Source organism: Bos taurus, chromosome 16 (genome assembly GCF_002263795.3).
Source record: "Bos taurus isolate L1 Dominette 01449 registration number 42190680 breed Hereford chromosome 16, ARS-UCD2.0, whole genome shotgun sequence".
Taxonomy (NCBI): domain Eukaryota; kingdom Metazoa; phylum Chordata; class Mammalia; order Artiodactyla; family Bovidae; genus Bos; species Bos taurus.
The window spans coordinates 79,859,899-79,870,129 of NC_037343.1; the positions used below are offsets into that span (position 1 = coordinate 79,859,899).

General features: G+C 53.3%; 1 protein-coding gene and 1 long non-coding RNA gene across 3 annotated transcripts; one reads left to right on the forward strand and one right to left on the reverse strand.

Moving 5' to 3' along the window:
- Window positions 1–556: 556 nt before the first annotated feature.
- Window positions 557–5,730, forward strand: CYB5R1 (cytochrome b5 reductase 1). 2 transcript variants are annotated; one of them, XM_059875384.1, is made up of 9 exons: window positions 557–683; window positions 934–1,083; window positions 1,197–1,269; window positions 1,763–1,869; window positions 2,089–2,218; window positions 2,856–2,939; window positions 4,030–4,115; window positions 4,541–4,640; window positions 4,934–5,730. In XM_059875384.1, the coding sequence occupies exons 1-9, from the start codon at window positions 606–608 to the stop codon at window positions 5,104–5,106; spliced, it is 981 nt and encodes a 326-aa protein (XP_059731367.1). In that variant the 5' UTR covers window positions 557–605; the 3' UTR covers window positions 5,107–5,730.
- LOC112441775 (uncharacterized) lies at window positions 5,617–10,229 on the reverse strand. The gene is made up of 2 exons (XR_003029638.2): window positions 9,752–10,229; window positions 5,617–6,076 (listed from the first exon to the last, which is right to left on the reverse strand). It is a non-coding gene; the product is annotated as an uncharacterized lncRNA (long non-coding RNA).
- Window positions 10,230–10,231: the final 2 nt, after the last annotated feature.

Genomic DNA, 10,231 nt, shown 5'->3' on the forward strand with positions numbered 1-10,231 from the left:
GATTCTTGACCACTGAGCCACCCGGGAAGCTGGAGAATCTTGACCTGGACCCAAAGTGAGCTCCTGAATGAGCCTGATGGCCGGAGAGCCTGGCCTTGCGAGCAAAACCAGTCACGGAAGCAGACAACGAAGTTGCCCCTGTCATTCCTGAGGAGACTCGGCCAGACTGTGGATCCTCCGGTTGAAATTCTGCCTGTTGAGAAACCAAGGTGACTACACAACCGTTAGTTACTGGCAGGCCCTCCAGCTCTACTGAGCCTGTCTCTCGCTGAGCATCTGCACGCTTGAGATTTCCAGCTCCCGCGGGGTGTGTGTCTATGTTTGACAGGACTCTGCCTGTTGGAGCCAGAGCGGTCCAAGCCGCCACTGACCGAAGGCTGGGGAGGAGGGGCTGGAGCGGCAGCCCCTCGGGGTGGGGCTCGGGGCGGGGGGAGGTCTGGGGGAAAGGGGTGGGGCGCCGGGTGCCCCCGCCCATCGGCCCCGCCCCAGACCCCTCCTATCCAGGCCCCGCCCCCTCGGGCCCCCGCCCACACCGCCCCCTCCCTCCCCGCGGCGCATTGTGGGATCCGGCGGCCGGCTGCGCGGCGGGCTCCGCGGTTCTCGTCATGGGGCTGCAGCCAGTAAGACCCTTGCTCCGTACCCCGCGCCGGGGGACTCCGCCCCCTCTGGGACCCGGCACTCAGGTTGTTTATTTACAAAAACAGATAGTCGCCGCCGGCCCCGCCCAGTAGGGCTTCACGTCCTCCCCGGATGCCGGGGTCCCGGGGCCGCACGCTTGGGTTGGGGGCCCCACCCAGGCTGCCCCCGGGCCTCGGCTGGCCCCTGGGCCGGAGTCCGGGCTAGCCCTCCTGGGGCGCAGGTCGCCGGGGCCCGCCCCCGCCCGCGCCCTGGGCTCTTCCCCAGCGCGGCGGTCACTGCCCCCTCTGCCTGCAGAGCCCGGTCCTGCTGGCCTCCCTGGGCGTGGGGCTGCTGACGCTGCTCGGCGTGGCTCTGGGCGCCTACCTGGTGCGGAGGTCCCGCCGGCCGCCGGTCACGCTCCTGGACCCCAATGAGAAGTACCAGCTGCGACTGCTAGACAAGACGGTGAGTTGTGGAGTAGGGGCGGGGCCGGAGCTCCGCTAGACTGTGGCTGGGGTGCTCGGGAGCCTTGGCCGCATCAGACCTGCCTGGTGAGACGCTTGTCATCTGTCCTCCAGACCGTGAACCACAACACCAAGAGGTTCCGCTTTGCCCTGCCGACGGCTCACCACGTTCTGGGGCTGCCTGTGGGTAAGAAGGGTGGCGTGGGCTCCTTTCCCTGGTGTCTTGACAGGGTGGCTCCCCTCCTGGGGTCTCCTGCACCACACTCCTGCCTTCCGGTGCCTTTGCACTGTGTCCCCCTTTCCCCACCAGGCTGTGAGGTGCCCTGGGCCACTCTGGGCGTGGCTTCGGTGCCCCCAGACATCTTCAGCACTCAACACTCCCCCCTCCTTCCTGCAGGATTTGAGCAAATACTGCTCCTGAGAAAACTCTGCCCTTCTCCCCATTGCCCAGACCCTCAGCTCTCCACTAAGGTCCTGGCAGTCGCTGATAAGAGTTTCTGCAGAGGGCAGCTTTTGAAGGGTCCAGCTAGGGCCTCAAAGGGTTGAATCCTCCCTGCCTGGTAGCTCACGGGGACCCCAGTAGGGAGCAAGATGCTTTTCTCGTCTCAGACCTCCCAGAGTGTTTTGAAAGGCAGCCCGAGTGCAGCCGGTCCACATGTAGCTCTGCACGTGGTCCCCAGGCAAACATGTCTACCTCTCTGCCCGGATCGATGGCAGCCTGGTCATCAGGCCGTACACTCCCGTCACCAGCGATGAGGACCAGGGCTACGTGGATCTTGTCATCAAGGTAAGAGGGTCAGAAGGAGCCCCCGGGGCCCTTGTCCTCCTCCCTCTGAGCTTTGTAGAAACTTCCAAGATGTGTTGGATAGGAGGCGGTGCATGTCCTTTGTGAACGTGAAGACAGAGCCCTGGTGTCATCCCTGCCCAGCTTCAGGAAGGTTCTGTCACCGGGGGACTCAGAAGCCAGGGACATTCAAATAAAGTTCTTTCCGTTCTGTCTTATCAGGTCTATCTGAAGGGTGTGCACCCCAAATTCCCTGAGGGAGGGAAGATGTCTCAGTACCTGGATAGCCTGAAGATTGGGGACGTGGTGGAGTTTCGGGGGCCAAGCGGGCTGCTTACTTATGCCGGAAAAGGTAATGGCCCACCCCCACGACTCTGGTGCCCGCGGACCTCTCTGCGGAGTGTGGCTCTGTGTGTGCGTGCACATGGGTGAGGCCTGCCTGCCTGCCCCGCCTGTGAACACAGCCCTGGTGTTAGACAAAGGCATTTTCCGCAGCCCCGTGGCCCGATATCAGTTCCGCATCCGCACAGTTCAACAGCCATGACAGCCGTGGGGATGACTGACAGGCACGCGCAGCTCCCGCTCTGCCTCAGAGACTCACCCCAGGCCAAGCTGCAGAGAGCCAGGGATGACAACGGCGTTCGCCCTTCCCATGGGAACAGCGGGTGCATTAGGCAGCCTGGGCGCTGCTCTGGGCCACTGGGGAGGTAGAGTCACACCTGGCCCCGTGCCTGTCGCCCTCGCAGGGAGTGACCCTCTGCAGGAGGCAGTTAATGACTCACTGTTGCTCATCATGTGGGACAGACAGGCCTGGCCTGATTGTCCCGCAAGCGCCTCGTTGTCAGGGCTGGCCCAGCACCCCCGCCCCAGGATCAGGTTCCACAGCAGCTGCTGAGCTGGCCTGGGCCGTGTTTTCGACTCTGCATTTGTTTTCTTACTTCGCTGAATTGACTTTGTTCTTTCTTGCATCTCTTCACTCAACCTCTCAGGGAAGTTTAACATCCAGCCCAACAAAAAGGCTCCACCAGAAGCGCGCGTGGCCAGGAACCTGGGAATGATTGCCGGAGGCACAGGTGCTGGCCCCAGGGCTGCCCCCTCCCTCCCTCCATTGTGACCGTGGCTGTGACAGCTCCGGGTGCCCCTCAGAAGATTTGGTAATCATGGCCAAACTGGGGGGTCCCCAGCAATGCCTAGAGCTCCCCGGGTGCTGCAAAACAAAATCACAATCAGGTAGAAGCCCCCCGAAAATTTATTTTTAACTCACAGTATGAGAGAAAGATCAGGTGGGCTCTCCCAAGACCTCAAATTGAATGAATCTAATAAATTTTGGGTAAGAACAAAGAAGCAGCTAGGAATAGGACAGTGGAGAGAAGGAAAACTAGCATTGGACATTTGCCTGTGTCAGACACTGTGCTGGGCTCTTTATATGTATCTGTGACGTAGGTATGAGCCTTCCCTTTTTAGGGATGACAAAACGGAGGTTCAGAGAGGTTGAATGCTGTCTGCATGGCTGGAGGCAGGGTCAGTGAGCAGCTCTGCCCAGCTCCAAAGCTCAGGTACTTAACCTGCAAGTCCAGGGCTCTAGGACCCTCATCACGGAGTCAGTAGGTGCTTAAAGTCATCTGGGATATCACAAGCCCTACCCTCCAGTGGACTTCAGGGGATTCCTGGATTGGTTCTTTAGAAGGATTTCAACAACATGAGGGCTTCCCTTGTGGCTCAGCTGGTAAAGAATCTGCCTGCAATGCGGGAGACCTGGGTTCAATCCCTGGGTTGGGAAGATCTCCTTGGAGAAGGGAAAGGCTACCCACTCCAGTATTCTGGCCTGGAGAATTCCGTGGACTATAGCACATTAGGTCGAAAAGAATGGGACATGACTGAGCGACTTTCACTTTGAGTATTTTTTTCAACAACATGAACTTATGTGAACACTAAGCACCTGATCCCAAGTCACCTACCAGATAGGAAATAGTGAGTCTGGGATAAAGGGCACATCTGTCCAGAAATGTCGGTGCTGTGAAGTCACAGGAGAAGCACAGAATATTAGGACATGAAGGAAAGCAGAGTTAAGGGCTGAGTAGAATTAAGCTGATTGAGTTGGGCAGCTCACAGGCAGGGATGGGAAGTGGGCCTCGCGTCTCACTGTGGGGCATCTGTGTGCAGGAATCACTCCAATGCTGCAGCTGATCCGGGCCATCCTGAAAGACCCAGAAGATCCCACCCAGTGCTTTCTGCTGTTTGCCAACCAGGTTGCTTCGCTTTTCTCAGTCCTGGGATTTCATGGTTACTGTGTGGGGTGGGTGGTCCCGATGGGTACACTGGCCCAGCCTCTGCCCAGGGCCCTGGTGCAGTAGAGGGTCCTCCCTACAGTAAGCAGGACAGAGCATTGAGCCAGATTCCTCCCCTGAGAAAAGAGAAAGAGGAAACATTTGCAGAGTGTAGAGACTGGCTCCTTGAGTTTCCTGTTACACAGTCCGTCTTCATTCCTTTTATTGTGTCAACAAAGGCTCCTTCCCTCGCCTTCCCTTCATCCTAACTCCCTCAAAGCCTTGCTTATACCCTTGAACTTCTGCTTGCTTTTTCTTTCCTGGTCAGAAAGTTGTTATAGCAGAGAATTTTTTATGTTTCGGAATCTGAGAAGGTTCCTAAAGACTGTTTCTCCTCTTCATTTCAGACTGAAAAGGACATCATCTTACGAGAGGACTTGGAGGAGCTGCAGGCCCGACACCCCGGCCGCTTTAAGCTCTGGTTCACCCTGGATCACCCCCCAGAAGGTACCTTCCCACTGCTGGATGTCTAGATCAGGGTTCCCCCTGCCGTGGGTTCTGGTCTCAGTGAAACCCCCTGATGCTGCCAGCCTCCGAGTGCACGGACACAGTGCTCCCCTGGACCCTTCCCTGCTGTTCCTGTTGACCGGGGCTGACAAGGCTGGCTGTCCCGCTGACCATTTGGTGCTGCTGCACCTGGAGGCCTTCTGAGGAGTCCAGCCGGAGCACCCTCCCCTGCCCACGCTGCCCCCCGCGGCCACCACGGCTCTGGAAGGTGGTGCTCTCCTCTCCCCGTGCAGGTTGGGCCTACAGCAAGGGCTTCGTCTCTGTGGACATGATCCGGGAGCACCTGCCCGCTCCCGGGGAAGACGTGCTGCTGCTGCTCTGCGGGCCACCCCCGATGGTGCAGCTGGCCTGCCACCCCAGCCTGGACAAACTGGGCTACTCGCCAAAGATGCGCTTCACCTACTGAGCCTGCCCGCACTCCCCTGGCCCTGTGGCTGCCCTCGACCCCCAGTCAGCACCCAAAGGCCATAAGCCCTAGACGCCCTTCCCGACAGTATCAGCCTATTTGCCTTACTCAGAGCTCAGGTCTGGATGGTCCCTGCAGGAACAACATCCTTATAGCCATGGAAGAGGGCCAAGGCAGAGTCTTCCCCTGGAAGGCCCCCAGTCTCCCTGGGATGACATGCAGGTCAGGCTCCTGGAGCAGACTCTCCCATGAGTCAGAAAAAAGGAAGCTTGCACACTTGTTCCAAGACTGGCTAGTTCCTTGATTGCATCACAGTCTTCTTTGTGTCTGTGGTGAAAGAACCCTGTTTAATGGGTTTCATTTAATATTTGGTGCTTAACCCGTAGCAGACTGTGTATCGGGGTGGGGGTACAGACTTACAGACCTTATCTTTTAGGGACAAGGGAGTGGAGGAGATGGTCTCCTCAGCCTCAGAGAAAGGAATCTGAACTGTGGTTGGTGTCTGTCTTGCTCTGGACCTGCCGAGGCTGGAGGGAGGGGCTGCCCCTGGTCTGAGACTGCTACTGCTGCAGAAACCTCTGGGTTATGCGAATAAACGGGGCTCAAGCCCTGGGGTTCATCTAAGAGGCCGTTGTGTCTGGGGTCCTTGTTTCCAAGGCTTTTCATGCTGAGAATGTGAGGAGGAAGTGTTTACCAGCATAGAATTCTCTTCACGTCTTCTACTGAATCTCGGAGTGGTTGTGCCCTGGCTGAAATGTGAGCTGTCCCCAAAGTCCACACTCCTCTCAGCAGCTGTCTCAGCAAAGCCAGAAGTGCAGGGTCTCCCTGGAGATGCCTCAGGAGGATGAAGGAGAATATAAGTGAGAGGGAAGCTTTTGGAGCCCAGGTGTCCTCACAGTGGTCCCGGGTTTGGCTGCTCCTGCTCTCCTGCCTTCTCTTGGCCCTTCACTGCATTTGTCCTTCAGGGTGCCTGGCAAATAAGTCAAAGTATTGTCTTTCTATTTGGAAGAGAAGCCTTGGTCCTTTAAAAAGTAACCTGACCTCACCAGCCCTGGCCAGACTGGTTGGTGCCTGGACAGAGTTCCCTGGGCCCATCTGTCCTGACCACCCTTTTCCTGTTCCAGCAGCCGGGCCCACTCCACTCCCTCTCAGCATCACAGCGGGGTCCCTCCCTCTTCAGATCCTCTGTTAGTCACACTGGCACAGAACAATGCATCAGGAGGCAGGTTGGCATTGTTTTTCTGCATGGAACTGTGTCTGACTTCTGGGGCCCCAGAAAGGATGGCTGTGGGCCCCCCCAGGGTAGAGCCAGTACTGAATTGCTCCTGGTGTCCCTTCTGGCATGTCTTGATCAGCTGGCATGTGTATGTACCAGGCTCTGTGAGCACTTGGACACCTAACCACCAAAGAGGAAAATCTTGCTTAGGATTGTTGGGCTCAGAGAGTGAAACACCCCAGCAAAGAGAATTCTCTACACAGAAGCTCATTCCTTGTCTTGCACGGGTTTCTGTCTTATCCACTCAATATACAAACATTAAGGACTTCCATGTACCAAGCCCTGTGCTAGGTCCTGAGGATTCGCTGTTCTTAGACCCCAAACAACTCATAGTCTAGAGTAGGACAATGATAAATAACTACAACACGGTGAACACTATGGAACAGATACAAGGTGCAGATGGTAAGAGTTTTTAAAAGAGTCTGAGAGGAAGAGAAGAACATTTTTTAGTTAACAGCCATATTGCAGGCGTCGTGCTAAATGTTCAGGTCAGTCTCTCAGTCGTGTCTGACACTTTGTGACCCCATGGACTACAGCACACCAGGCCTCCCTGTCCATCACCAATTCCCAGAGTTTACTCAAACTCATGTCCATTGAGGCAATGATGCCATCAACCATCTCATCCTCTGTCATCCCCTTCTCCCGCTTCAATCTTTCCCAGCATCAGGGTCTTTCCAAATGAGTCAGTTCTTTGCATCAGGTGGCCAAAGTATTAGAGTTTCAGCTTCAGCATCAGTCCATCCAGTGAATATTCAGGACTGATTTCCTTTAGGATGGACTGGTTTGATCTTGTAGTCCAAGGGACTCTCAAGAGTCTTCTCCAACACCACAGTTCAAAAGCATCAATTCTTCAGCACTCAGCTTTCTTTATAGTTCAACTCTCACATCCATACATGACTACTGGAAAAACCATAGCCTTGACTAGATGGACATTTGTTGACAAATTAATGTCTCTGCTTTTTAATGCGCTGTCTAGGTTGGTCATAACTTTTCTCCCAAGGAGCAAGAGCCTTTTAATTTCAAGGCTGCAGTCACCATCTGCAGTGATTTTGGAGCCCCAAAATATAAAGTCTGTCACTGTTTTCCCATCTATTTGCCATGAAGTGATGGGACCAGATGCCATGATCTTAGTTTTCTGATTGTTGAGTTTTAAGCCAACTTTTTCACTCTCCTCTTTCACTTTCATCAAGAGGCTCTTTAGTTCTTCACTTTCTGCCATAAGGATGGTATCATCTGCATATCAGAGGTTATTGATATTTCTCCCAGCAATCTTGATTCCAGCTTGTGTTTCTTCCAGTCCAGCGTTTCTCATGATGTACTCTGCATATAAGTTAAATAAGCAGAGTGACAATACACAGCCTTGACATACTCCTTTTCCTATTTGGAACCAGTCTGTTGTTCCATGTCCAGTTCTAACTGTTGCTTCTTGACATGCATGCAGGTTTCTCAGGAGGCAGGTCAGGTGGTCTGGTATTCCCATCTCTTGAAGAATTTCCAACAGTTTGTTGTGATCCACACAGTCAAAGGCTTTGGCGTAGTCAATAAAGCAGAAATAGATGTTTTTCTGGAACTCTCTTGCTTTTTCGATGATCCAACGGATGTTGGTAATTTGATCTCTGGTTCCTCTGCCTTTTCTAAATCCAGCCTGAACATCTGGAAGTTCACGGTTCACGTACTGATGAAGGCTGGCTTGGAGAATTGTGAGCATTACTTTACTAGCGTGTGAGATGAGTGCAACTGTGCAGTAGTTTGATCATTCTTTGGCATTGCCTTTCTTTGGGATTGGAATGAAAACTGACCTTTTCCAGTCCTGTGGCCACTGCTGAGTTTTCCAAATTTGCTGGCATATGGAGTATAGAACTTTCACAGCATCATCTTTCAGGATTTGAAATAGCTCAACTGGAATTCCATCACCTCCACTAGCTTTGTAGTGCTGCTTCCTAAGGCCTACTTGACTTCACATTCCAGGATGTCTGGCTCTAGGTGAGTAATCACACCATAGTGATTATCTGGGTCTTGAAGATCTTTTTTGTATAGTTCTTCTGTGTATTCTTGCCACCTCTTAATATCTTCAGCTTCTGTTAGGTCCATACCATTTCTGTCCTTTATTGTGCCCATCTTTGCATGAAATGTTCCTTTGGTATCTCTAATTTTCTTGAAGAGATCTCTAGTCTTTCCCATTCTGTTGTTTTCCTCTATTTCTTTGCACTGATCACTGAGGAAGGCATTTTTATCTCTCCTTGCTATTCTTTGGAACTGTGCATTCAAATGGGCATATCTTTCCTTTCTCCTTTGCTTTCGCTTCTCTTCTTTTCTCAGCTATTTGTAAGGCCTCCTCAGACAACCATTTTGCCTTTTTGCATTTCTTTTTCTTGGGGATTGTCCTGATCACTGCCTCCTGTACAATGTCACTAACCTCTGTCCATAGTTTTTCAGGCACTCTATCAGATCTAATCACTTTAATCTATTTGTCACTTCCACTGTATAATTGTAAGGGATTTGATCATGATCATGGTGTAATTGAATCCTTATGATAATCCTGAGTCTGGGATTCAGGATATGTAGGAAGTCACATAGCTGGTCAGCGGCTGGCAGAGCCTGAGTATGAACCTAGGATTGTCTTGGTCCAAAGCCAAAACCAGAACTGGGCATTGTAAGTTGCTTGGATCTTTTGAAGGAGAATGACAGGGTGGGTGATCCAACAGAAGGATCGGTGTGTACAAAAGCCTGAAGGACAGAAGAGAAGTTCATGTTGGAGAACTCGGCAAGTTCATTGAGGCCCAAATGCCAGAGGGCAAGTGGAGGCAGGTGAGGCCTGAGAGCGGGTGAGAGCCTTTAATGCCAAGCTGAGAGCAAACTCCTGTGGACAGCACCCATTTCTGAGGGTTTTATACAGTGGGCAGCATATGATAGCTAAGATTTGTGAAGCATTTATGATTTAACAAGCATCAAGCCAAAAACCTGCATAAATTATCTCAATCCTGACAAAGAGCCTACGAGACAGCAGTGTTTTATTCCTATTTTTCAGACGAGGTACTTATCATGGAGGGTTCAAAAATGTGCTCAAGGTCAAAGGCCAGCGATGGAAGCCTGGGTCTATGTGATTCCAGAGCCTACAGTTTTAACCAGCACCTGGAGAATTATTCCCACTGCCCTGAAGCATCCGTTCAGTTCAGTCACTCAGTCGTGTCCAACTCTTTGCTATCCCATGGACTGAAGCACGCCAGGCTTCCCTGTCCATCACCAACTCCCACTGCTTGCTCAAACTCACGTCCATGGAGTCGGCTCTTCTCATTGGAAAAGACCCTAAAGGATCAGGATTATAATAAACCACCCTGTCTCTGCATCTTCAATAGACTGATCACTTACCAGCCTTGTGACAAATGAGGTGTCACGCCCCCAGATGGCGGCTGCAGCACCCTGTGGTCCCCATCCAGCCTCAGCCAGAGCCCGGGCCAGAGCAGGGAGTCCGCAAGAAAGTCCAGCCAATGCCGCGCCGCTATTCCTGACCAGGAACCTGCTGGCCTCGTGCCTCACACGCGTGGGGCCCTCAGTAAATATTTGCAGAAAGGAAGGAGGGGCCATGAGGTTGAAGAAGAGGGATTAAGAAGTGCCCAGCCTAGAGGACAGGTGCGGGATAGGAAATTCAGCATGGCTTCGCAGGGCTCAGTCTAATTCCCAGAAATTCCTTCCTCAACGGGAGCACAGGTTAGCAACTTGTGGAGTGTGGCTCCAGCTAGGCTTTGCGAGGGAAGGTTTACGATTGGAGCAGAGCGAGGGCGCAGGGCCGGTGCTCGGGAGGCGGGGCCGAGGGGAGAGGACCTGCGATTGGGACGTGAGGCGCCGTCT

Coding starts and splice junctions, on each gene's coding strand:
- CYB5R1 (XM_059875384.1), top strand. CDS start 606: ATGGGGCTGCAGCCAGTAAGACCCTTGCTCCGTACCCCGCGCCGGGGG. Junction 1,870..2,088: donor ACGTGGATCTTGTCATCAAG/GTAAGAGGGTCA, acceptor CTGTCTTATCAG/GTCTATCTGAAGGGTGTGCA. Junction 2,219..2,855: donor GCTTACTTATGCCGGAAAAG/GTAATGGCCCAC, acceptor TCAACCTCTCAG/GGAAGTTTAACATCCAGCCC.